Source organism: Micromys minutus (assembly GCF_963924665.1).
Source record: "Micromys minutus genome assembly, chromosome: 28".
Classification (NCBI taxonomy): domain Eukaryota; kingdom Metazoa; phylum Chordata; class Mammalia; order Rodentia; family Muridae; genus Micromys; species Micromys minutus.
In genome coordinates, this window is record NC_137963.1 from 5,692,476 (window position 1) to 5,720,378 (window position 27,903).

General features: G+C 37.3%; 1 protein-coding gene across 1 annotated transcript in view; it reads left to right on the forward strand.

The window, feature by feature from the left end:
• Window positions 1–27,903, forward strand: part of PTPRD (protein tyrosine phosphatase receptor type D) — a gene marked incomplete at its 5' end in the record, with an annotated part of 289,668 nt that overhangs the window by 114,257 nt on the left and 147,508 nt on the right. The window contains 6 exons of the mRNA XM_080940162.1: window positions 3,260–3,841; window positions 16,076–16,209; window positions 18,213–18,357; window positions 20,249–20,554; window positions 21,470–21,663; window positions 25,248–25,274. Of these exons, the coding sequence (XP_080796288.1) occupies window positions 3,260–3,841; window positions 16,076–16,209; window positions 18,213–18,357; window positions 20,249–20,554; window positions 21,470–21,663; window positions 25,248–25,274 (1,388 nt within the window). The remainder of the gene's footprint in view (window positions 1–3,259; window positions 3,842–16,075; window positions 16,210–18,212; window positions 18,358–20,248; window positions 20,555–21,469; window positions 21,664–25,247; window positions 25,275–27,903) is intronic.

Genomic DNA, 27,903 nt, shown 5'->3' on the forward strand with positions numbered 1-27,903 from the left:
ATTCTGTCAGTAAACTACATCCTTAGCCCTTCCTTAATTTTCATTTTGAGATGGTGTCTCATTAAAACGCAGGCTCTGGTTGGCTTTACACTGTATCCCATTGAAGCCATCAATCAATGATCTCTTGCTTTAGTCTCCTGAGGAAGTAGGATTACATATTTATTAGCAGAAGCCATGTGCAGATTATTTCCTAAGATATTAGCAGTCTAAATTGGGATTTCCATTACAACATTTAGCAGGATGTCTGATTTAGTCACTTAGCAGACAGAATCCTGAGTGCTCCACCAGGTCTGCTCTACTTGTAAGATGGATGACTTGCAGACTTTGTACTGGTCCAAATTTTTGATAGGGGTCTTAAGAAGAATATTAATAACTGTCATTAAATGCATAAAATCTCTGAAAAAAAATCAGAAATAAGAGAAAGTGCTGAAATCAGTATGGCCTAATAATAGATGCTCTGTTTGATGGTCCTACCATTAAGAAGCAAAATGTAAATGGGTCTGTCCTCAGTTCTGTCCTTCACCTTGCATATATGAATACTCATGAAATATTCTCTTCTCCAATAAATGTACTAAATATAACCAAAGTAGTACATTCTGTGAAAAAAAAAATTCAGCAAAAGGGGAGTTGAATACAAAAAACAAACAAAAAAAAAAGTGTGTGAATACCACTTTCTTTTACACAACACTTACATAATTATAAAGAAACTTACAAATTGGGTCACAGTGAGTATGATTTGAGTTTCCTGCCAGTGTCTAGAATTAGTGCAAAATGGACTCAATTCATCTTGCTATTTTGGAAGCATGAATTTAAAATATGCAGCACAGTTGTTATAATTGATATCATGTTGTGAGTATATATATTCAGTATATCATATGACATAACAAAAGCAGTCATGTAATATAATATCTTATGTGTCTTTAAAGTATTAAGCGAATTTCTCTTTGTTCATACATTATAGATATACAGTGTCACGGATAATGTATGATAATGCAACCATTGGCGCCACCTCAAAAAGCACAAACTTATTTAAGAATATTTTATTGACTTGAAAAGTTGGGGCTTGTCCACTTTACCAAATGGAAGTCCAGAATAATTGAATAAATGTTTCTGTTACGAACTTTAGTAATTCTGTTTGCTAAGTGTTGTAGTTCTAAAGATATTAGTAGTATGCACATATCAAACCCACTATTTTTATTATAACTGAGCTTCAGATAATTGAGGCTTGCCAAGGACATTAAAGAATTTGAAAGTGAAAGTGACTGCAAGCTAATTAACATACTCACTTTTGTAGCTTTGCTTTCCTGAATCTTCCTACCTTAAAGGAATCTTCTTATCTCAAAGAATGAAATAAAAAGGGAAATCCTTGAAGAAAAAGAAACAAAACAAAATGGAAATGAAGCCAATGTTTGATAATCCTAAGCTGCCATCTCAAGGGGCAGTTACAGGGAACTAGTCTGATTATGAGCACTATCTTCGGTGTTGTTGTTGTTTATTTTCTTTCTCTTTTTTATTGGGGTGGGGAGGACTTATTTAGAGTAAAACTTTCAGATCAGGTGACCAGTTAGATGGCTTGAACTCATAAGCTTCTCTTTTTGAATTGTGTTCTGTTAAAAGAGAAAAAAAATGTAGATCTCTAAAAAGACATATTTAAAAGAAGAGTGGGTACCAGGTGGGGGCTAGAGAGGTTAGGGGAGAGACTGGAAGGAGAGAAGGGAAGGAAAACTGTGGTCAGTCTGTAATATATAAGAGAATAAATTAATAAAAATAAATACAGGTGTTTGTTGACTAGCTGCTTTTTTCAGATATATCCAATGTAGAATAAAAGAATATTATTACTGAGAAAATACTTTAAAAAGTGATATGTGAGTGTCACTAATTTTCTAAGCAAATGAAATAACTATGAAGAATCAGGACTTGATTATTCTACTTTCCTTAAAGTGTGTATGTGTGTGTGTGTGTGTGTGTGTGTGTGTGTGTGTGTGTGCTGGTGAGAAACAACACAATTATTAGGCAAAATACACTGTCATAATTCTTCCTTAATACTTTTTAGACTAATTATTTTAAGTAGGTTATTTATAAGTATCTTAGTCAAGTTTTCTATTGCCTTATAAAACAGTACAAGGAACTTGGTAAAAAAAAATGGTTTATTTCACACACAAAATGGATACTTGCACATCACAGTTGATCACAGAAGGAAGTCAGGCCAAGAAAGCCTGGAGGAAGAATTGAAATAGGGGCCGTGGAGGATCACTGTTGATGGCTTGCTCATCTTGCTTTCTTACATGTCCCAGGACCACTTCACCATGGGTGGCACTACTCACAATGGCTGTGTCCTTCCATAGCAATTATTTATTTAAAAAAATACCCCCGTATCCTTACCCAGAGGCCAGTGTCATGGAAAGTTTTTACGCTGTGGTTACCTCTTCTCAGATAACTCTCAAACTTGTGTCAAGTTGGCAGATTGATCCAGAACTAAGATCCACTAACAAATTCATAATGCCTTCCAGATAAAAAAGTATTTGGGTACTACTACTACTAGTCCGTCCATAACAACTTATTTTCATTTACATATATTTCATATTTAATGTTTATTGGTATTTATTTACAGAATTAATTTATCGAATCAGGGAATAAGTGGCTAAGTATTTGAAATAAGACTTACAACAATTGCAGTTACTATTTTGGAGAGTCTTAGACATACTGTATGCGTGTTATTGGACCATCTCATTAGTCATCACATGAAATGCAGCTAAGCAACTGTATAGTATAACTCCAGTACTACAGCTTGTCCAGTGTTCACATGAGGCAATGAAAGCCAAGAGAAATTAAGTGATGTATCTCGGATCACATAGTAAATAATTGATAGATTTCAATACAATACCCCCCCCCCAAATGTCATCAAGATCTGCTAGTAAGATGGAACCTGGACCACCTCTATGTGTTTTCCTTTTCTCTTGGCTTATTGGGACAGCAGATTTCAACCTGTGGCTCATGACCCCTTTGGGGTTCACATAGTAAATATTTACATGGTGATTCACAACAATAGAAAAATTACAGGTATTAAATATCACCAGAATAATGCGATACCTAACATGAAGAACTGTATTAAAGGGCTGCATTAATAAGAAGGTTGAGAACTGCCATCTTAGGATATGTTACATTGCTTCTTCTGCTTTAGTCTTCAATAGCGAACAGTGATCTTGTGATGGATGTGATCCTCAGAAAAGATGGTCATTGTCTTCTTCCCATCCCACAGCCTTACCCAAGCCTCCAGGAACTCCTGTCGTGACGGAGAGCACAGCAACGAGCATCACATTGACATGGGACTCTGGGAATCCCGAGCCTGTCTCCTACTACATCATCCAGCATAAGCCTAAAAATTCTGAAGAACCATATAAAGAAATCGATGGGATAGCAACCACACGCTACAGTGTTGCTGGGTTAAGTCCCTACTCAGAGTATGAATTCAGAGTTGTTGCTGTCAATAACATTGGGCGAGGCCCAGCGAGTGAGCCTGTGTTAACTCAGACCTCAGAACAAGCACCATCCAGTGCCCCGCGGGATGTTCAGGCACGCATGTTGAGCTCTACCACCATTCTGGTACAGTGGAAGGAACCCGAAGAACCAAATGGACAGATCCAAGGATATCGAGTTTATTATACAATGGACCCCACTCAGCATGTCAACAACTGGATGAAACACAATGTAGCTGATAGCCAGATCACCACGATTGGCAATTTAGTACCCCAGAAAACATACTCTGTCAAAGTCCTGGCTTTTACCTCAATTGGAGATGGTCCTCTTTCTGGTGACATACAAGTCATCACTCAGACAGGAGGTAAGTCTGACTCAAGGTGGGAAATAGGGTCGGTGGCTTAGAAGGAAACCTCAAAGATAATATAAGTCTAAGTCATTGAGATTTACGCCTATACATTTTGCTTTTATGCCTACCTTAATCTATGAAAATTTAGGCAGCATACCACTTTTCTTCTAAGAATCTATATAAGTGCCACATTATTGCACCCAATATCTATATGTATAGTATAATGTTGTTAATCCTGATTATGCATTAATACATTTTTTTTTTCTGATTTCACTGCTGTCATGCAGTCATGTCTTAGTTTCCTGTCTGGTGTGGCCTTTGTAATTCCTGTGACCTGATGTGTTTAGTTCCTATCTTGGTGACCCTAAATCTCAGGCATATTTACAGCGAAGTTTCCTTTATCTTTCCTTGTTGCTGTTACTTGGTTCTGCTGAGCTGGAATGCGGATTCCTTCCCTTGCTATAGTATCTGGAAGATAACTGCAAGTGCGTCTCTCACCACAATTATAGCAAATATGTCCTCCCTCGTTATTTGGTGTTTGCTCTTCTGTATTTATTTGTTCAGTGAATTACTGTGCAAGGAAATGCTGTAGAGTAACTTAAGTTTCTCACTGGAGAATAATAGAGGTCTATGAATATTGTTCTGCTCAATCCTGACACTTTCTTTTTAAAAGTGTCAACTGTGAAAGGTCTTTAAAACTGTATCCCGCAGCTCCATAACTATAAAAATATCAAGATAATATATGGGGATCCTATTGCACTGTGAGCTCTTCCCCCGTTTTGGCCGTAACGTGGGATTGACAAAATCACAACCTGATTCTTAAGGTACGGCTAAACTTGGTGAATTTGGTGGCATTTCTTTTTCTGTCAGGTTTTTGTCACTGTGATCAAAACACTAGAGTTAACTTAAAGGACGAAATAGTTCATTTGTGCTCACAGCTTCCTAGATTCTAGCCTGATATCAGCTGGTGTTTGGTCTTTAGCCTGGCCAACAAACACAAAGGGATAAAGTCAGACTGGCAGACACAAGAGGGAGAGGTTTCCAATTTCCCTCCTTTCCAAGATCATCCCATCCTAATCAGTCAGCTAAATGCCTCAGACTAGGGGGCAGGCTTTTATCTTTGCTCCTGTGGGAATAGGTTTAAGTGCTGCAAACCTTTAACCCCAGCACTTGGGGGCCAGGAGCAAGTAGAACTCTGAGGTCAATGGCAGCCTGGTCTACTTATGGTGTCCAAGGAGAGCAAGGATGTACAGAGAACCCTGTGTTGAAAAAACAACAAAAATTACTAAATAAATAAATAAATAAATAAAACAACCAAAAAATTAACTTCCATGATTTGTTTCTCTGAATTTCAGTGTGTGTGTGTGTACACACATACACATATTAATATATCATGGATTGATTCTTATGACCTAACTAGAGGATATGACTTTGGCAGCAAGTGAAGTGACAGTCAAAAAAAATGAAGCGTATTTAGGGCCTGGGTCATAACTTTTGTAAGCATCAAAGGACCCTGGAGACTTCTGGTTACCATCATCTTTACCATGAGAAATTTTCTAATGTGATAATTTTAGGTTATTTTTAATCTACTAGGTTTTTAGTAGGTAAATAAGCCTAAAGGGTATGTAAATTATTCATATCATTATTTTAAATTACAAAATTTTAAATAATTAAAATAAATTTTTGTTCTGAAAAGTTAAGCATTGTTCTTAAAAACAATGTTACACTTAGTTACTGGATTTAGCTACATTTTATAACCACAAATTTAAGGCTAACAAGCTGTGAGGCTTTAATTTATTTTTAGGAGACAAAGGATTTAACCACCCAAGAAATAAGATTTTTTCTAAAACCAAATTCCATCAAAATATGCAGATTTTGAGACTCATGAATATCTTTATATTCAGAATATTGAATTATAGAAACTTATCCTATGCAAACTTAGTGAAAAATGTAAAAGAGGTATTTAAACAGTATATTTTGGAGTGTTTTTTTTTTTTTTTTTTTTTTTTTTATCATTTATTACTAGAGGACATGAGCATAGCTCCATGGATGTTCCAGTGTGAGAGAACATTTGAGTTATTTTAATCCAATAAATTTGCTTTTGGGAGGTTTTGTTTAATTCAGTAGCAAAATTTAGAAGATGTGCTCAAATATATGAGTGTGTATTATATAGCTCTCAGTCTCCCTCCATCTCTCTCTGACAAATAGATTTTTACATTAAAGACATTTCTAGCAACCTTCTATGGTTGTAGCTGGAACACTGGTAGAGACGTAAAGAGGCCAAGTAGCTATGCCTGTCAAGGTCAGTAGTCTAATCCAGCTCTCCAAGTAGCACAGTCACTGGCTGTGTCCTGTAAGGAGTGGCCACCGTCGAATGCCCGGTTATCAGTTGTGGTCAAGTTAAGTTAGTGCTTCTCATTTCCGTCCTGATGATCCCTAGAGTCATGGATATAAAAGAGTGTGTTGCCAGCATCCAACGATCGTTTTTGGATGGTTATATAAAACCTAAGGAAAGCATAATTTTCCCTTTGGTTTTTGTTTCAGTAAAGCTACGACACCATGCCATTCAAAATAATTTAATTATGTTATAATTACATGGAAACCAAACGTACACTTTGGCATCTGTGTGTGACAAACGCTCCTTTTTATTGCCATGCACCCCCCCCCCAACACCAGCATCCCTCATGTTGTTGAAGCAAGAGGCAAAAATGAATAGATGAGCAAGGAAAACAAAGTCTAGAACAAAGTGATTCGTATTAGATAGGTCATCATTCTGCATTTTATCTAAGACAACTGAGAAACTGAAGGGTAGAAATTGGATATTTATGTAGCATATTCCTAGTGGTGGAGAAAATCGAACCATGATGCCTATCCTATGATCAATCAAAAGAATGCTTCCTCTTGTGTATGACTATTAGTACAGCTGATGATAATATTTGGATATAAAGTGTACTTTTATTAAGAATATTGTCTTCTAAAAAATATTCGTCATGCCCCCTCATTTTTTATAGCTTTGATTTTTCTGGTGTAATTGTCACTTACAATTAATTTAAGTCAAAGATATGAAGAATGGATGGATGTTAGCAAGGCAACCATTTATATAGTTAGACACAGCCCTAGGAAGAAAAGAATACACTCCAAAGTTTTCTGCAATTGATTATTGTGACCATATAGGATGACGATATTTGCTAGAAAGAACGCAGAACTGGTTCTTAGGAACTACATTTTCAAGGCATTAAAATAAATGTTGCTTTACAATCCTGCTAACAGGCATGGCAAACCTTGTATTTTGAGTTGAGTCATTTCTGAGCTTTCTTTAGGAAGAATTTCTGATCTTATTTGCAATAATCTTTGGAGAAGTTTGCAGAACTACTTTAAGGGTATTTGATGTTGATTGGCCTTAAATTCCTAGTGCCTCTGAGAACCTCCGTGAACTTGCACTGCCTCATCTCCTAAATACTGGGATTAGAGATAGACGCCCCCTTGCCATATTTGAGAATTATGAGCAGTCTACCACAAACTTTTAAAATTAGAAAACCGTTATAAATGACAACATTGAGAAATATTCTTACATGGGTTTCTAGAACTTTCTAAACCATTACTTTATATCTCCGGGCCAATATAAGCAAACTAGAAAAAGTCTATATTCCTATGCTAAAAAAAGCTAAGTCTGATGTACAGCTTTCTGGGAATGATTTTTAACAATGAATAAAGGAGCAATGGATATAAATACAACCTAATAAAATTTCACTTTCCGTACTTAGGTTTACTGACAGTTGGCAATATGTTTTGTCATTCACAGATCAGCTACTTTGCTTTGAATTGTCTTAGGCTTTACTCTCAGATTCTGGCTCCTGCTTTCATTAGCATTTGCCAATGTGCTAGATAGTTTTTCAATATGTGCCTCATTAAAATACGGGCTACCTTAGCACAAATGAGGCTTTTGTTGTCTTTGGCTATGTTCATACTTACAATGCAGTGGGATGAAATTGTAAATTAGCAGTCTGGTATGGGCTCTTCAGAGACAGTCGCTAAATTTTCCACAAACAATAATCTCTTCTAGCACATTAGCAATTCAGGTGACATAAAGAATTTTTCTCATCCCTTACTTCTTCATTACAATATAATATTTTCAGGAATAAGCAAGTACTTGATATTCATCAGTGTGTTTTTATTCTATCTTAGGATTAATAATTCTCATTTTTACTTCTTTGTGGACATTAAATCATCAAGAAGAATACAACTAACTAAATATAAGAATTGTTTAAATATAGTTTTGTTTCTTTCTATTTTGTCTCTTATTCATCTGTGCACACTATGCATATATGTTTATGTATAAGTGCATGCAGTAAATTACTGTGCTGTGTTCACATATGTGTGTGCAGTCGCAAATGTCAATGCATTCATGCAGAGTTCAGTGGATGACTTAAGGCTTCAAGCTCTTTTACTCTTTATTGCCCTGACAAAAGGTCTCTTGGTTCACCAGGAGCTAAGCTGGTGGCCAGCAAGCCCAGTGACTATCCTGTGTCTGTCCCTCAAAGTGCTGAGACTAGAAGTGTGCGTGGACATAACCATCATATTCCCCACATACTAGGATTGTGAACTCTGGTCCTCACATTTATCAGATAATGCTCCTACCTAAATTGCCATTCCCCATGGCCAAAGTAGAATTTTAAAGAAGTATCTACTGCATGGCTGCTTCTGTTCTCAGCAAATTCTCAATTTGGATTGTGATAGTGCTGGCGTATTCCATTTTTTTGATATATAATGATTACATTTAATGCTCTCGATGTGCGTTTTATTTTCTCATCAGTTTTAATAATGTAAAAACTGTTTCCTGTCTTTGATGTTCAGTTAATTGGTACAGAGAATGTTACAACAGAGAAAAGCTCCTACGTGAAATGACGATATAATGTTTATAAATAAAATCTAGTACATGAAGATGAAAAGAATGTCAATAATGAAGTCTACCATGTAAAGTCTGAGAAGATACCCATGCACATATATGTATGAAAAAGTATGCCTATAAATTTATATATGTAAATATATATAACTGTGTGTATATTAAGGAAACAAATATAGGTATTGTGACAGTTTGTATATGCTTGGCCCAGGAAGTGTCATTATTAGAAGGAATGGCCTTGTTAGAATTGGTGTGCCACTGTAGGTGTGGGCTTTAAGACCCTTGTACTAGCTGCCTGGAATTCAGTATTCTGTGAGCAGCCTTCAGATAAAGATGTTGAACTCTCAGCTACTCCTGCACTATGCCTGCCTGGATGTTTACATTTGCCTACCATGATGATAATGAACTGAACCTCTGAACCTGTAAGCCTGCTCCAACTGAATGTTGTCCTTATAAGAGTTGTCTTGGTCATGGTGTCTGTTCACAGCAGTAAAACTCTACCTAAGACAGAGGCTGGTATCAAGGACTATGGTATTGCTAATAGGTCTGACCATGTTTTGGGGAGTTTTATGGATTTTGGGACTTGGGATTTTGAAAGCATTGGAGTGCTTTAAGTGGGGCTGAATGGGCTGTCCTACAAGAAATAAGCAAAATTTTGTTCCTGTAAGTGACTTGAGATATGCTGACCTGACCCAAGAGGTTTCAGTGGAGAAGAATTTTAGTACGCGTTTTAGAGACTGTTTTTGTGGTATTTTGGTGAAGGATGTGGCTGCTTTTTGTCATTGTCCAAAGAGTCTGCCTGAGGCTAAGGTGAAGAGATTTAGATTAATTGCTTTGAAAAAGGAACTCTCAAAACAGTGTGGTGTAAATTCTGTTGTGTGGTTTCTAAAGTTCACTCTTAAAAAGAACATTTTGACAAAAAGGAGCAAGTTGGGAAAGGAAAAATATATGGTTCAAGGGTTCACTTAAAGGGGCACTAGGAAGTGAAATGGAACTGAGTCCTGTGTGCAGAGAATATTAATTGAATTAAGGGAGTAATGACCTTGAGGCAAGATTCTACCCCCAGCTAAATTTATATCTAGGCATGGTAGATGCCTTTAATCCCAGGAGACAAAGACAAGCAGATTTCTGAGTTCAAGGCCAGCCTAGAACAGAGCAAATTTTAGGTGCAGAAAAACTTAAATCTGAGCTGAGTGTATCATACCTTTAATCCCAGTGTGTAGAACACAGGCATGCAGATCTCTTGAGTTCAGTCTACAGAGCAACTTTCATGACATCTAAGATTGGGCAGTGAAGGGGTTAGAAAACAGAAAGCTGGTGATAAGGTAAATAATGGGGCCATGTTCCAGCCCCAATAAAAAGCAGAACTCAGCAGCTTTGGCCAAGTGGCCAAAAGAAGGGTCTACTTAGACAACTGAAGCTGGTTAACTAGAGCTAAGAAATTAGTGGTGGCTAAGAAGAGACCAGCATCACTGAGGTGAAGTATTCTGGGAAGGGTTTTCTAAAGAACAAAAGAAGCAGTGTTCCAGAGTTAGCCTAGGTTGTGTTTCCTGACGCAGCCATACTTGGTAATGTACAAGAGTTACCCAGGCAGTACTGGTTTTGAAGGCGTGAATCGGTCATGAAAAATAGCTGAAGCTTGGTACTGTGAGAAGCCATGGAAGGCCATTGGTGAAAGTGCATCCTTAGTTGCAATTGATGGCCCAGGACTGAAGGCATCATGAAATGGAGTTGAGGCTTGTTACCATGAAGATATCCTATGGAGGCTAGTGGTGAAGCCTAGTTGCAGTGGAAGACCCCAGCATTTTGGAGATGCCAGAACCATGGGAGGATCACCAAGAACAGCATCGGCAGTGGACTGGATCAACCTGAGCTTAGAGTGCTACAGAGGGCAGAGCTGGAGAAGTGATGCCAGCCAGCCCTTTGGACGAGCCAAGAAGATCATGTATGGATCCCATACACTGAAACCTGAAGTGGCAACATTGAAATTGCCTTAGAGACCTCCAAGATGTTCTAGACTTCAGAGACATTGGCTAGGAGCAGAAAGCTGCTAACAGGGAGTGGAAACAGTCCAAGAGAAAGAAGTCTGTTGTAGTCAACAAAGATAAAAAAGGAGTTGTAGATCTGAAGACCACCTTGTAGTCAGAAATGGAGATGCAGAGTTTGGAGTTCGCCCAGCTGCTTTCCTGTCTTGTTTTGGGGATTACAGTTAAGTGATTGGATGAATCTCAGAAGAGACTTTGAACTTTGGACTTTTAGCATTTTTGAGACTGCTATATACTATGGGGATCATTGAATGTGGACTAAATATATTTTGCATTATGCTGTGTTTAGGCATGGCCCCCATAGCCTCATATGTTTGAACATATCTATAGGGGCCAGGGAGTGGAATGCCACGGTTTGTGTATGCCTGACCAAGGGAGTGGCACTATTAGAAAGTGTGGCATTGCTGAAATAGGTGTGTCCCTGTGGGTTTAGACTTTAAGAGCTTTAAGACCCTCATCCTGGAAGCCAGTATTCTGTGAGCAGCCTTCAGATGAAAATCTAGAACTTTCAGCACCTCCTGCACCACACATGCCTGGATGCTGCCCTGCTCCCACCTTGATGATAATGAACTGAACCTCTGAACCTGTAAGCCAGCCCCAATTAAATGTTGTCCTTATAAAAGTTGCCTTGGTACCTGTTCCCAGAGGTGTAAAACAGGTCTTCTGGTACAAATTTTAGTATGCAATATCAGTTAATAGGTGATGAAGTATTCTTTATTTCTGGGTAGTTTGAAGAAAGCAAATATGTTAATATCGAGTCTCCTTAAAATATTTTCATGTATATATTTTTAAAGATCTATCTATCTATCTATCTATCTATCTATCTATCTATCTATCTATCTATCTATCTATCTCTTGTGTGTATAGTATCTTCATATCCCATTACAGATTGTTGATAGCCACCATATGGTTGCTGGGAATTAAACTCAGAACCTCTGGAAGAGCAGAAAGGCTCTTAACAGCTGAGCCATCTCTCCAGACCCCAGCCTGTATATTTTTATACTGAGCATTAATTCTAAATATATTTGGGAACTTAAAGACACATTTAATTAATTTTCAGAAGTTTTTGTTTTTCCTGTTAATCTTTAAACCATGTGGGTTGTTTCTCATTTAAAAACTGAGTCCACAGAAAGGGTACCCTTCATTCTTCCCTCAGTTTCCAAGGAAGTTTGATTCTTGGCGCACATAAGCTATTAACAGGGCTGGCACAGAGTGAAAGGGTAACATATGGTTCTGATGTATATACCGAGTTAAACTTATTGAATCAGTTTTGCCTTCCATATTACGTTTGTGAATTCAACATTTCTCAATCATTGACAAATGAAAGGTTCTTTTATGTAGAAAATACATTAACAATATCTTTTGAACAAATTTTGAACAAAAAAGAAAGAAAGAAATTCATGTATATCAGGCGTGGCTGGGCACTCCATCCACGAGGTATCAATCTACTGGAGCTTCGTTGGATTTGATGTCTTTTTAGGAAGGTATATGCTTCCTCGTTATTCCAAAGCCCCCATAGGTTATTCTTACTCATCTATGTGTTCACCTCTTATCTGAGCCACTTACATCTCTACTGCCAGTTTAGAAATGTGCTTTCCCCTGCCCCCAAAGCCACTCCACAAGGAGTCTGTACATGAAAAGGAAGAAAACCTTCTTGCCTGGTACATGGCAAGACGTTCCATTAAGTTACCATCAAACCATGCACCGTTCAAAGGCGGCAGAAGGAAAGTCCTCTTCTCTGGGATGTCGATGTTCCTGTTCAATTTGTTATTTAGAAGAAAGCGCTCTTTACAGAACTGAATGGAATTAGATCTGTGGAAGATGTGTCACTAAACAAGAAGGGAACCTTGAGACCAAATGGGAATACAGGAAAGAGAAATTAAAAGCAAAAGCCAAACAGTATAAGTAAGCAAAAGTTAATTAGGTTTCTAACTCGGTTTCGGTCAGTGTCAGCTTACTAGCCTTAGGCATGGAACAAATACTTACCCTAGTGACTAGTGCCCAGCCCCTTTGGGCTTGGCTCTGTTTCTACTTCTTGGAATGTGAACTGGGTTCCAGTTTTGGCTTGAGTCACATGATAACATGGGCTGCTCTATTCCACAGACTGGTGGAAAATAGGGAAGGAAATACGCAAAGCAAGTATTGCAGAATTAGTGACTACCACATGTACGCATGCCACTGAAAGAAAGCCTTTCATTGTCTAGATAGTAGAACCCAGTGACAAGTATCCCACCTGCCTTATGGCTCTTTGCTGTTCCTGCTGCATGAGCCAGACTTTTGATTTGTATCTGTCAGATGATGCATTTGCCATTGGCCAGTCACCATATGCTTTTATTTCCATCTGAGTCCCTTGCTTTGCCCCTTGATCTTTTATGTCCCTTTGTCTTTGTCTGAATGGTTATGCGATGTCACTCATTGGGCAGGGGTTCAGAAAGTATCATAACTGCTCAAAAAGCAGTTCCCAGGGGCCTCAAATTAATGAGAAGCTCATGGACCAGGCTCTGGGGGTAGGGGATGAGAGGAGAAGGGCGTTAGTGTGAACAGGAGTGAGCCACTTTTTCATATCATGCACAATCACAGAGGCCGATGACTATGATATTTCTCCTAGAAATAGACTTTAAATCCCTTTAAGAAAAAGAGTGAGGTTTTCTTATTATGTAATCAAGTTGCTAAAGGATGCTTATGAAAATAAACAATACATTCTGTACCTATAATGATTCCTTTTCCTGTGAAAATTATATCGAAAGCATTATTTCTACATTTCTATCAAATAACATCTACAAATCACGTTATTCGATTTGTGCCTGAGAATGTGCGTTCTCCAGTAACCAGAAAAAAAAAAAGACTTTGTCGTTCAATTTGTAAACATAAATTATACTTTATTTCTCATGTCAGTCTGGGAAAATATAGAAAGATTCAGTTGCAATATATGGAAACATTCCATAATATTAGGGGTGATGGCTAAATTATTGAGAAATTAAAAAGCCAAGCGTGGACAACTAAACTCAGAGAAGACATTAGCAAAAGCAGCCTGCTGGCTAGATGTGCCATTGAGGTCTGGTGCTCCTCCTTCTTTTCTATTATTCCTCAAGAATAGCTAACATGGTGAGGTTTTAGTTCAGAAGTTTGGATTATGAAACATTATTAAGTAATGTATTTTAAACTGAATAAGGTTATTATTCATAATATCTCATGTGGGACTCTTTCAAATAACCAGTTAAGTAGACATAAAATGTTACCATCATTTTATGATGACCACATCTTATAATCTTACTAATTGGCTGTAGTTTAGGGCTAAGCTACTAGGGATGATAACTAGGCTTGAATTCAGCCTAGTAATTAGACTCCAAGGCTATAAAACTTAATCACCCTTTCTTTGTTATGTGTTGATTTCTCTGTGTGTGAGTATATGTATGTGTTTGCATGTCTGTGTGTGTTTTCCAACATATGTAAATGAAACTTGATCAATTTGTATAATGTTACATCTGTGGATAGGATTTCAGGATTGACTATTTAGTATTAGATAATCAATTGGTATTAATCTAATCAATTAAACTTAATCTGATATTTTATATAGTTACATGCACCTAACTATATTTAATAGAGCTTTGTTTTACTTTTGTCCTATATTTAAGATAAAATTTGAAGGTTTATTACTCCCTGTACAATCAATTAACAGTCAAGGTAGAATTTTATAAACGTAACTAGTATCTTAATTAGGGTTTCATGAGAAGAGATACCATGACCACAGCAACTCCTATAAAAGAAAATGTTCTTTCTTTCTTTTCATTAGGTCTTGCAGTTCAGGGGTTTGGTCCATTGTCATCCTAGAGGGATGCATGGCAGCATACAGTCAGATATAGTACTGGAGGAGCTTGAGAGTTTTACGTCCAGATTGGCAGGCATCAGGAAGAGAGAGAACCACTGGGCCTGGCATAAGTTTCCAAAACCTCAGAGCCCAAGCCCAGTGATGAAGTTCCTTCAAGAAAACCATACCTACTCTCACAAGGCCACATGTCCTAATTCTTTTAAATATGCCCTTCTCTATGAGCGTATAGGGGCATTTCCATTCAACCCAGCACAATTGGAAATAATTCTGAATGTTACATAGAGACTTTTTGTTTTTACTCAATTGTAATATTGAAAACTTCTGTATAATTAGCACTTCTTAGTTTCAGGCTCTTTTAAGCATATTTAAAAATATTTCTTTTTCTAGTTTTTGAGATTATAATACAATTGCACCGTTTACTTCTTCTTTTTCCTCCCTGCAAATCCTCCACATACTTCCTACTTTTCTTTTTCACATTCAAAGTGTTTCTTTCTTTGTTGTTGTGTGTTGGGGTGTGTGTGTGTGTATGTGTGTGTTCCTAAATATATAAGTGAAACCTGATTAATCTGTATAATGCTACAGATTGTATAATGTATTAATGTATGTATATTATTTCAGGGTTGACCATTGGTATTAGATAATCAATTTTTATGATCTTCCCTGGGGAAGACCATTTTTCCTACTTTCGGTATTCCTTACTTAGTTGCTTGGGCTTCATTGTATAGGACTGAGGCCTCCTGAGCTTTGTCCCTTTCACATTAACATGTTTATTGGTAGCATCCTTGTTCAGGTCATATTTAGGCAGCTATGTTGGTGAGACTTCATGGTGAGCTGCTGACATTTCTAGGAGACAAAATTCCCGTAGCAAACTCCCTGTTGCTCTGTTTTGTAAAATCTTGCTGCTCCTTCTCCCACAAGGATCTATGACCCAAGGAGGTGTGTTGTAGATGTGTTAGTTGGCACTGTGCTCCACAACTCTGCATTTTAATCAATTCTGTGTTTCTGTAATTATTTTTATCGGTTGCAAAGTGAAGTTTCTTTGATGAGAGGAGAAAACTATACTTATGTGTACGTGGAAAAATATATATGTAAAATGGAGTTAGGGATTATATGTGTATTTTATATGAATTACATATTACAATAGTATTTGAAAATCATAATTTTACTGTCTTTACTGAATCCTGAAGTAGAGACATAATGTTCGTTAATTCTACTTTATAGTGCGTGTAACTCCATATTGTGTGCATATTAAACTACTCAAGGACAGTATTCATCCCATGACTCTGATTCTTTTTAGAAGAATAAACGAGCTGTATTCAAGGAGGCCTTTATATCTCAAATGTCTTTTCTCTTAAAACCCTAAGACACTACTTACGCCATGTTCTTCATTACGTGTAACATGTACTAACCCCGAAGAGTTTCTGAATACTGGCCCCGATGGTGATCTCAGTCCTTTGCCTCTTCGTTTTTAGTACCAGGACAACCACTAAACTTCAAAGCAGAACCTGAGTCTGAAACAAGTATTTTGCTGTCCTGGACACCGCCACGATCAGATACCATTGCAAGCTACGAACTGGTCTACAGAGATGGGGATCAAGGAGAAGAGGTAAGACTTAAAAATCTCTTCTTTGTGGAAAAGGTTTACACATGGAAAGAGGGTCTTTCCCAAAATTCCCAAATGGGTATTTGGAGTCTTTGGGAGTGGGAGTCATGAAAGCTATTGTTCTAGGTAAAATGCTTTTTTTAAATTGGTTATTTTATTTATTTACATTTTAAATGTTATTCCACGTCCCAGTTTCCCCTCTGCAAACCCCCTATCTCATCCCCCATCCCCCTGCTTCTATGAGGGTGCTTCGCCACCCACTCCTCCACTCCTGTTCCATGTAAAATGCTTTTGGCTTAGTTTTCCAAGTTACATTCTATACAAGCATCAGGTCACAGGGAAACAAAAATTCCACAAGGTAGAGGGATACCTTCAATTCTCTTCTGTAATTGTTCATAGTATTTATTTCCTGTCATGTTAACCATTATTTGGATATGCTGTGGCAGTAAAATAATAGATTACTAAATGTATAGAAATAAAACTCAGACTTCTGCACATTTACTATTAACAAGCACAGCTCTAAGAGTTTTACTAATAAGTCATTTAATTCTTATGACATCCTCATGGTTTACGCACTATTTTTTTTCCCACCCATTTCATGTGGAAGAAGAGATGGACAAGAAAAAAAATACATACAACTTCCAGAGTTTCCCATTAATGATTGGCAGGAATGATGTTTGAGTGGAGACAGGCAGGACCCGGTGTCTGTGGTCATCCATAAGCTTGACTTTCATTTGGATTGTATTCAGAAGGTGGTCAGTTTCCTCAGGGAAGAGAAGGATACACTGAGCATTGTGAGAGCAGAAAAGGTTAGCAATCATATAAGAAACACTGGGAGTTGAGGTGTAGATGACAGTCGTTTGGGATTAGTAGGGGCCAGTGGTTCTCCAGGTACTACTGTGCTTCACAGTCGTTAAGGTGACAGGATCCTGTTTCCTTCTTTGGGAATCTGATGTCTCTGAACGTCCTTATGTTTAAAAGCCAGAGCACTCTAAAATGGTTCCCACACATTTATATTTGAATTAACTTTGTCTGAATTAATTTGTGTGAATATTAAGCAGTGGTTGGCTAGAGAATAAAAAAAAAGGCTTAAGATTATTTATTCTTCTGTTCAGTTCCATATTTGTTTGTATTTGAATGTTTTACTCTGGAGTGACGATCTACTTGACATTGATAACTCACAGACAGACGTGCCTTTGCTAAAATGCAAAGGCAGATTTGGAACCCAGCTTTGATAAACAAATATCAGATTTTGAAAGTCCCCTAGAATGTGAACAAGCATATATATAACAGGTATAGAGAAAAGTTTATGATTTCTTTTTAAGCTATAAGCTCTTTAACCCCCAAAAAATGTTCTCAACGATTCTAAAGAAACTCACAGTAATGAGATTAGTTCTTAGACCTTATTTAGCTTTATAAGACCATCAATAATTTCAGATCTTTTTCATATTTTTTGCTTGTTTGTTCTCTTTGCATGTTTGTTCGTTTGGAAAATTGGTTTTACAATTTCCAACTCACTACTGAAAATGACCTTACACTCCGGATCCTTTTACCTCCCCTGCTCCAGTGCTGGGATTGCAAGAATGGATCACCACATCAGATTCTTTTTGTTTTTGTTTTCTGTTTGTTGGTTTTCCTTTTATAGTGTATGCTTTGGTTTATTTGGTTCTGCTTCATGGTAGGAAATCCAAACCAAGGCCTTCTGCATATGATGTACGCTGACCTATGTCTCTAGTTCTTAGGCCTCTCCTTGCCTCTGATTTTGCACAGCAAGATAATAGTCAGCCTTGGAAAGACCCACATTGGTATCTCTGTTTCAGCCACCTTTTGTAGAAAAATCCTTTGCACCTGAGGTATCGTCATGGTATAGTTTCCAACAAAGTCCTGGATCATGTTTCTTTTTGATGGCATTGCGGTGAAGGGAGAAGTCTAACGCTGCAAGCATTTCTTAGGCCATGTGTGCACCAGCTTCCAGGAAAAGGACTAAATCCTTTGTTTTGTTGCAGCAGCGAATCACCATTGAGCCAGGCGCGTCGTACAGGCTTCAAGGGCTGAAACCGAACAGTCTTTACTACTTCCGTCTGTCCGCACGTTCTCCTCAAGGCCTGGGTGCTTCTACGGCTGAAATATCAGCTAGAACCATGCAATCAAGTAGGTGTCTTTCTTCGCTTCCTTGTCGCCCCTTTCTCTCTAGGAAATGTTTCTGACCATTGTTTACAAGGTTTGTTTGGTTTTGAACTAACAGACAAACCTATCAGTGCGCTGAGTGGCAAAAAATAAAATAAAACTTATATATATATATATATATATATATATATATATATATATATATATATATAATATAATTTTGCCAAAAGCAAAATGATCTCCTTTTCAAAACAAGCAATTGTCCTCTATTGGTCCCTCCTCTGGAGGAACGCTCAGTGCATGTGACTGGTTTCTTACCCTGTGAGTGACCATGTAGACATTGGGAGTATTCACAGAATAAAAAAAAAAAACTCAATGTCGATAAACCTGAGGATAACGGAATAATCATAGGCGCATCTGCCTGGAATGATAATCTGCTTCCCTAATTAACTTCTTTCTCCTTTGGGCTTGCATGTCTCAGCATAGCCATGTTTGTGAGAATGGGGCTTCACCATGCCCCGGATATAATGTTTGGTAGAAATATTATCTAAAAGACTGTTTTTGATGGAAAGTGTGATGCTTTATAATACCACAGTTTATTCTTTAATACATATGGACAGTTAACCATCTGTCCACTCAATTTATTGGGAAGAGTTTTACAGCAATTGTCAGGGAGTTTTATGTGTCGAATTATAGCTGTATTTCCTGACATGGAGATGGTGTATTGGGGTAATTTGATGAGAAATAATTGTCTTGCACTAGAATGGACAGTAAATGTGTGTGTTTTAGTCCTTATGCAAATCTACTTTAGATGAGTTACTTACTGCATAAAAAATGTACGTCTTACAAATCTATAAATAATATAAATCCTGCTTCTTTGGGGGTGTTAACTAGGTATTTTAATTGCTGTGTTATTGAACTTTTGTAAGAGATAGCCGATTAATGCCAGCTTTACCAAATTTGCTGGTGGGATCTAATCCTTACTAGCAATGGTGCCACCAGAGGAGTTATAATAAAAAAGCTGAAAGCTGACCTAGGGTAAGTACAGTCAGAACCAACAAACCTGACCTTGCCCTCGGTAGGTAAATCTCAGCCTGTGCATTCTCATCCTCTGACAGATCTGCATGCTAATTGTCTGGGCTACAATCAATGTCAGGTTCACACTCTTCCTTAAACCCGGTCAGGCTGACTTAGTCTTTTTTTAGATAGGGTGAGCCCTTCTGCATTTGTTGGGTTTTTCTCTTTTCTTTTGTTTTCTCTTTTTGGTTGTTGTCGTTGGGGTTATTTTTTGTTTGTTTGTTTGTTTGTTTTGTTTTTGCTTTTGCTTTTCTTCTTTGATAGGAGGGCATCTGTCAGTTCTTTTTTCTTTGTTCACTTACACACCCTTCCACAAATGAGCGCTGTGTATGAATTTTCCTTTGTCTAGAATGTGGAAAGGAGCACATAGAATTAATATGGAAATGGTGTTTCTGGAAGCTCAGGCTTACAAAAATAGAATTATTTGAGATTTGGGTTGCTAAATAGTCAGCTTAGTGAGGAATGGGAGATACGGAGGAAGAAATTGGTTTAGAAGAAGAATTTAAATTGCAGGTAGGTGGCTTTCTTTGAGGCTCTATGATCACATGGTTTCATACTCATACATCTCCCCCATTCATTATTTAACAGTTATTTTCACCATTGATTCATAATTTTTTTTTGTTTACTCATGTTACTAAGCCAAGGTTCATAAATTTATGTTAAAGATTTTAAGTTTCAAAGTATTAGTTTTGGTTTGTTTTTGTTCTGTTTTTGTTTTTTCTGCCCTTGCTGTTCATTTATTTATTTTTGCCTTTTCTTTTGTTTTATCATCCTTTTTTTTTTCCAACCACTCCTGTCCTTTCACTCAAATCCTTCTCTAACTCACTACCAAAATAAGAGCCATCCGCTCCTCCTCAAGATATTACTTGCACCAGCCCAAGTTCCACTAGTATTTTGGTAAGTTGGCAACCACCACCCGTGGAAAAACAGAATGGCGTTATCACTGAATACTCCCTCAAGTACGCTTCGGTGGATGGGGAAGACGACAGGCCTCGTGAGATTTTGGGAATTCCTCCGGATACTACCAAATACCTTTTGGAACAGCTGGAAAAATGGACTGAATACCGGATCACTGTGGCTGCCCACACAGATGTCGGCCCGGGCCCTGAGAGCTTGTCCGTGTTGATTCGAACCGATGAAGATGGTATGTTGCCTCGATCCGTCAGTCCGCACCCTCTGACACACTCTGGGGCTGCTTTGGATAGGATAACAGTTGTTCTTTTTCCATTTTCTTTTTCTGCTCATCATTTTTTGGCCCAACATTTCTATGATGTAACTGTTTTTTGCCAAAGACCTGCCTTTCCTACATCCTGAGCTTTTTCGTTTTTCTTTTCTTTTTTTCTTTTTTTTCCCCCTTTTCGATTTCAATACAACAATTTTCTACCTTTTAAAGGGACACTTTGCTCTTACGGTCCTACGATCCAGATTTTTCTCTGCACTTCCAACTAATGTCTCCTGTGTCTTTCTTGGCATTTTTTTTACTGAATTCTCTTTCATTGTGGAATTAACTTTTCAAAACTGATACCTTCTTACTGTCTTTTGTCTTGTGATTTTTTTTTTTTTTTTTTGACACCTGTTGTATGGAACGGCCTCTTGATATGAGAAAAAGAGAGAGAGAGAAGAATCCATATAGTCAAGAATCTTTTTATTCTGCTATTAAAACAGAACAAAAACCTTTAAAAACACGCAACTGTCAACAATCTCTTTTTGTTATAATTTCAGTACAATATGTATTTGTGCTTTAATGCTTTGGGACTCAAAGCATCCTCCTTGGCTTTTGTGCATTTTTTTTTTTACATGTTTTTCTATTTCTCTGATACTCTTTTTTTTTTTCTTCTTCTTCTTCTTCTTCTTCTTCCATTTTGGTTTTTGCATCGGTCATGGGTTTTGATCTTTTCTTAAAACGTAGAGCAGATTGGTTGAGCATTTTCCTTAGTTGAAGATATGTGTGTTCTTCAATGGAGCATAGTGGGTCGACCCATTTTTAAGTAAAGAAAGCACTCTCGCTGCACCAGTGGCGAGTGCCTATAATTTGTCTTTTACCGTGATGTTGTTGCAGTTCCAAGCGGTCCTCCTCGAAAAGTCGAGGTGGAGGCTGTCAACGCCACCGCTGTTAAAGTCTCGTGGCGCTCACCTGTGCCCAATAAACAGCACGGCCAGATAAGAGGATATCAGGTGCACTACGTGAAAATGGAAAATGGCGAGCCCAAGGGCCAGCCCATGCTGAAGGACGTCATGCTGGCTGATACGCAGGTGAGCCTGTTCTGTTGGCTAACATTGCTCCTAGTCTGTGCCCAGAATTTACTCCTTTTGCACTTGAGAAAACAATCCGACACAAAAGTCTAGGCTTTAAAACCCATTGCTCTGGATTTACCTTTTAAATTAAAAGTAACGCCAACTGAAATTCAACCGAAATAAAATGCTTTTAAATTTAATTAAAAGTCACTTAAAAAATAGGTATTATGTTCTTTATGTCTGGGTCTAAACTGTCATTCCTCACTTCAAGGAATAATGGTGGTGAAATCAAAAGTATTCCAAGCTACACTTGGGTCGATTGAATCTACCTTCCACTGTGTTTAAATTACTTAGACCAAAGTTGATATAATTTCTTAATGTCTGACATTTTTACTAGGGAACAGACATTTTTATTCAGTAGAAGGAACTCAGTATTTGATTTTATTTTGCCTTTCATCGGGTTATATATTTTATGGGAATAATTGTTTTCTGTCCCAGAAGGTGAAGATAATGACTTCGATGATAAAAATTAAATTAAGGTTTCCATGAGAATAAATACGATCTCCTGCCCTGAACCAAGTTAAGAGAATTACTAGCGTGCTGGGGAAATGCCTGGTCAGTAAAGTGCTTCCAAAGAGAGCCTGAGTTTAATCTTCAAAGTCTGCACACAAGAAAGCCAAGTGTGGTGCACACCGTTGGAATCCTAGAGTGGGAAAGGGTTTGATGCCCTGGCCAGCCAATCTAGCCTACTCGACAAGTTCAAGGCTAGTCAGAAACCTACCTCAAAATAGGATGGACAGTGCTTACTAACAATACCAAGGTGGTCCTCTGGCCTTCATAATCACCCAGGTGTGTGTATGGCCTTATACCTGCACTCATACAATCCTACACACACTGTTGTATACACAGCCCATACAAGCAAAGGCGTTACTCATGATGAGTAGTTGTGTGTTTTAAGATGTTCTTTTGACCTTGGGGAAGTGGCTTACAACCACAGCGTCCCCGCCTGCTTTTGTAGTCAGTTCTTTAAAGCAACACATAGAACATTTTCCTTTTCCCTGTAGGTTATAGTTTTCTAAAAGTCATCCCCCTAAAAGAATATATAATGAGTCTACTAGTGTTTGCCTGGGAGGAAGAGAAAAACTCCAGAGGCTAACTGCACTGTTGGAGATGTCCCATGACCTACGGCCTGCCTTTCCATGGCTCTTTAGTGATGGGTTACTGTGGTTGTAGGATATGTAGATCCCTGATACTTTGCCTCAGTACCTGTGGCTGATGAGGAAAAAAGATAAAGTTCATAAAAATTGAAATTTGAACTAAAAATGTCTTTTATGTGAGCATAAAAAGATCAGAAGCCCAGTTCAAACTTCTAGAGAAGTTTGCCCAGCTTTATCTTCTTTCATCTCTGAAGATATGAAGCAATATGTACCCCTGCAGGGCTAATGACAGAGTTTACCCTGAAATGTCTTTATGTTGTCAGCTCCCAGAAGTGTTTATGTTTGCTTCTATTTTGAATCATCCTCACTAAAAGCCTGGGGGATGTAAATGTGTGGCATATTCCTATGGCTCAAACCTCTGGCTGGTTTGCAGCGGTTTCTGCAAATGTAGCTGGTGTAATGCACCATATGCCTTTGACATGAGGAAGGGCTTTCAGCAACTCTTTTCCTTATAGATATGGATTTTATTCTGGTCTTGTTAAAATATATATGCATTCTTTCCGTTCATATTTTGAAAGAAAGGTTGATTTCATCTTAAGATAAATCAAGAAAATAAATTAATTCTTACTCAGCTAGTCATTAATATATTTACTAAATCTAAACAAAACAAAGGGAGACACAAGTCTTAACATTAATGAATGTAGTGACCATGGATTCTCCTCAGAATAAAAGCAATGGTGCTGTCTAAAAGGAGAATTTTAGGAATTGTTTAATAGGTTGCAGATATTTGACATATCTGTGAAAATCCAGCCTCAAACATCACCTAAAATTATATGTAGATATTAATTATATTTCAGATTTTTATGCATACTTAGTTCTTTTACTGCTTAGTGACTTCTACTATTTGGGTAGTTTTCACAATTTCTATTCTTAGAAACTGTACATTTTATTACCAGGACTCTAATAAGCTTTGGAATATGGGTTACATTTATCAATTGTGTGAATATTAAATGTTCACATTTAATAATCCTGATTATATTGCAACTAACATGTGATATACTTTATCTAAAATAAAATTTATTTTTGAAAAATAAGAAAATGAAAAATAATTTTATCAATATTGTTAACATTTAATGATACTTCTTATATTGCAGTGAACATGTGATATATTTTATCTAAAATAAAATGTACTTTTGAAAATAAAAACAAACAAATAGGCAGGATGAAGAAAAAAGGCAGATTTAGGGCTTTGTTTTAACCTCTTCTGTACATACATTTGCAAGTACAGATTTTAATAAATATCAAATAATATATATGTATATGTGTATGTGTATGTGTATGTGTATGTATATGTATATGTATACACACATTTTTAAACCTAATTATTTTAGTTAATAGAACTCCTGAATCAATTCTCAGTGAGTCTTTGAGTCTCCTTATAAGTTAAAGTTGTCAGTGTAGCCAACTTTGCCTCAAACTCATACCTACTGGTATGTTGGGTGTCTTACAGTCCCTACAACCCTTCATTCAAACTTCCAGAAAAGTCCATTGTCAGTGGGACAAAATGGAGACATAGTAAGGAAATTTTACAGAAGCAGAATGAAAAGAGGCCATTGACAGTTGGTTCAAACGATAACGATAGACTCCAAACAGGAGATTTTTAAAAACTAAATAGATTTCAAATACTGGAGCACCATCATTAGTTCATTTGCTTTTTTAAAAATACTTTTTATGTATATTAATATGCTCTTAGAGTAGAATATTTCGATAATGTACTGATAATAAAGTAATTGTTGTTATTTTTAAAATCTCTAATTTGGGGAACAAAAGCAACATCTTACTTTGGTAGGCTTCTTTAGATTTCAGTTACTTTGTATTAGAAAACTGAAACTCTGTCTTTTTGCTATGTAGTTAATAAATTTATACCGTTTTCTGTCTTCTTTTCTGACATCCGGCCATTACTTGTTCTTCCGTACTTGTCTCCATTTCATTCGTTTCCTGACTCTTGGTTGGGGTTTACGAACCTCTCACACGTCTTCATTGACACCTATGATTTCAGTCTTTTTAAAAGGATAGTAATTTAAATAGTTAAGTTACTTGCTTAGCTAACCTGTGAAAGAAGTAAAAATCGCTGATGTAAGTACTTTGAGGAAAAGCAACATTGGATTGTTTTTTCTGTGCCTCACTTGCCTTTTCAATAAGCCATATAGTTATCTGATAGACGTGCTAGTTTGTGAGTTCATATTTACCTTAAACCCCTTAGAGGTGGGAATGTCTGCATCATAATGCATCTATTCTTTGGAATGTTATTGTATATGTTGCTTTAATGACTGTATTTTCCTGTTTCAAATTAAAGGGGGTCTAACATCATTTTTATAAGGGTACAAGTTTCTCTTCATTTCTTTTTATTTTGTCCCCTTCCCCAACTTTCTTAACCTCAATCAGTGGGAATTTGATGATACTACTGAACATGTGAGTAAATTCTTACTGTTTGGCCACACAGTCAGGCCTTGTGTGCTTGTGTTTCTGCAACATCAGTCTTTCACTTACTCATGATTTGATATCAGTCACGTTTGCCTGGGCATCATTGCATGAACTAATGGTCTGTTTGGAATTGATCTGAACAACATGCGCACTCTTCCTTTCGTCTCTGGTTTTGTGACATGAGCGTGTGGTGCTACTGGCTGCATAGACATGGTCATGAGCTGATGGCATTTATTTTGGTTTCCGCTACTAACTCTGTCTTGTGGCACAGCCGGAGGAAGCATGCTCTAACTGGAGTTGTCCTATACGGGTCATGTCAGGAGTTTGATGTCGGTTACTAATATTTTCTACACCACAGTTGTATAGTCTTTACATCACATCATCCAGAGATGACACTGATTGACTGTATCTATACCTGGCTAAAGCTTGTCACATATAGAAAAATATGAGTGGCAATATGTGAGAGAGGTCAAGAAGTAAAAAGAGTTTCACAGATAGAGGGTGTTCTTTAATATACATGTGTAGGTATAGGTACTTGTAAAGGGCCTATTATATGTAAGATAGTCATGTGATAGGACATCTACCATCTAAGTACTTATAGAAAACAGTATAAAGACTAGAAATGTATACATAAAAGTCTGAAACACTTATAGATTGGAACCCAAAAATAGTCCTAAATAAAGGTATAATGCCGTAGAAATCATGGGCAATGATCATATGTTTATAATTTCAGGAATAACTGTTCAGGATAGCAGCATACTTAAGTACTGAAGCAATGTCCTGTAGTTCCATAGGTGACAGTATGTTTGTATACATGGGCTAAGAAAGATGTGTTACCTGTTTGTAGTGGTGCACAATTGGTTCAGCCATGGAGACTAGTGGGATTGACCTCTGGTCATGTGACAGTGAACCTACTAATTGGACATAAATAAAAGCTTCATGTAGTAAAATTACTGTGGAATGGAGCAAAGACATAAACTATGACAGCTGAGGTGTCAGGAGAAGCTAATGAGTTCTTTATTATTTTGTCTTGGAGAGATATTGAAACATATTAAAAAGAAAAATCATATAAAGGTTACAAAGAGCATTTTTCATTTCTTAGACTGAATAGAATTAGCATTAATTAATCTTTTGGTATTCATTATTACACTATATGCAAGGCATATAGAGATAAATGTGCTGTAAATATTGACCCTGACAAACTTGTGGTCTCTCAGGACAAATGGCCATAATGCCAATCAAAGACTTTTAAATGCCACAGCATTCCATGAGACCTAATGTATAAATATTTATTGCCAAAGCATAAGGTGCATTTTCGAGTTCATGGAAAATATGAATAGCGTACCAGGTATCATAAAATTTAACACAGAACAGTATTTTATGTGACTAACACCCATAGTTGGAAACACATTTATGATATGATCCAGTGTATGTATGTGATTGAAAGAAATATAAGTTTTATAAAACTACACTTATATTAAAATATGTAATGAACTCAACATCTTATGCTCAAGCCCATTGCATTTCTTACTTTATTTGAAACTTCTCATGGTTGATTAAATTGATTTCATGAAATGGATCAGGCTGATCAACATTTAAGCCAAACTTGACAGAGGCTTGCTGATGAAGACCTTAGGGAGGGAACATGGTAGAGAAAGCAATCAGCAAGAGTCCACTCTGGGGATGGCTTTCCAGGGTTTTCCAGTTGAACTTAAGATGATATGTCACAGGAAGTCACCGAGAAGATTCTACATTGCATTGTCGCTTGAAGCAGAAGGCCAAGTTGGGGCTGCACATTAGTTTGAGATATAATGAGAGATAATTATTTTCCATTCCAAAATAAGTGCAGTCATTTTTCTAAGTCTCAAAGGAAATGGGGCTGATGCCACTGGGGCAAGACCATAGGAACACAGACTTTTAGGAGGCCAGAATACAAGGTGGGACAGGAGTGGATGAGAGGCAGAAGGAGTTCAGACTCTGAAGTGATCACCCCGCCTCACAGAGGAACCCAATACCACCACGCAAATGCAGACCAGTTAAAGACAGAAAATTTTACACAGTTGTGATAATTGGGTTATGGTCAACAAAGACTTTAGTAAGTATATAGGCCTTGACCAATTTCAATGTGTTCTATAACATCTGGAAAAAAGGGAAAAACACAAGGATGAAATGCTATCTCTACTATTATGAATGAGAAACTTATAATAGAATCCAAATTGTCACATACTTGATACTAGAACTTTCTATGTGCCAAGGTTGACTGCTATCTAGCAGTAACCTTGGGAGACCTCGTCAAGAGGTTAGCATCTACGCCATCATCATTTCTGAATGGCCAGTTTTTCTACTGCTCACCAGATCTGGGTGTCCTCTGTGAAAGCATTTCAAGGTCCTAAAGATAAAATATATTTTCCTGAAAATGTCCATCCATGTGTCTGAGTAAAGTCTTCAAGCACTCAACAGGATGATATTTGAAATGTTTCAATTTCCACAATGATGATATTCTTATTCTTTCGAGAAAGTACCCTGTCAAAGCTGTCATAGTTGTCATCAGCTGCAGCAGTTACATTCCCTGGTTCCTGTAAATTGCTTTGCTAAGAAAATTCCTTCTGTATTTCTT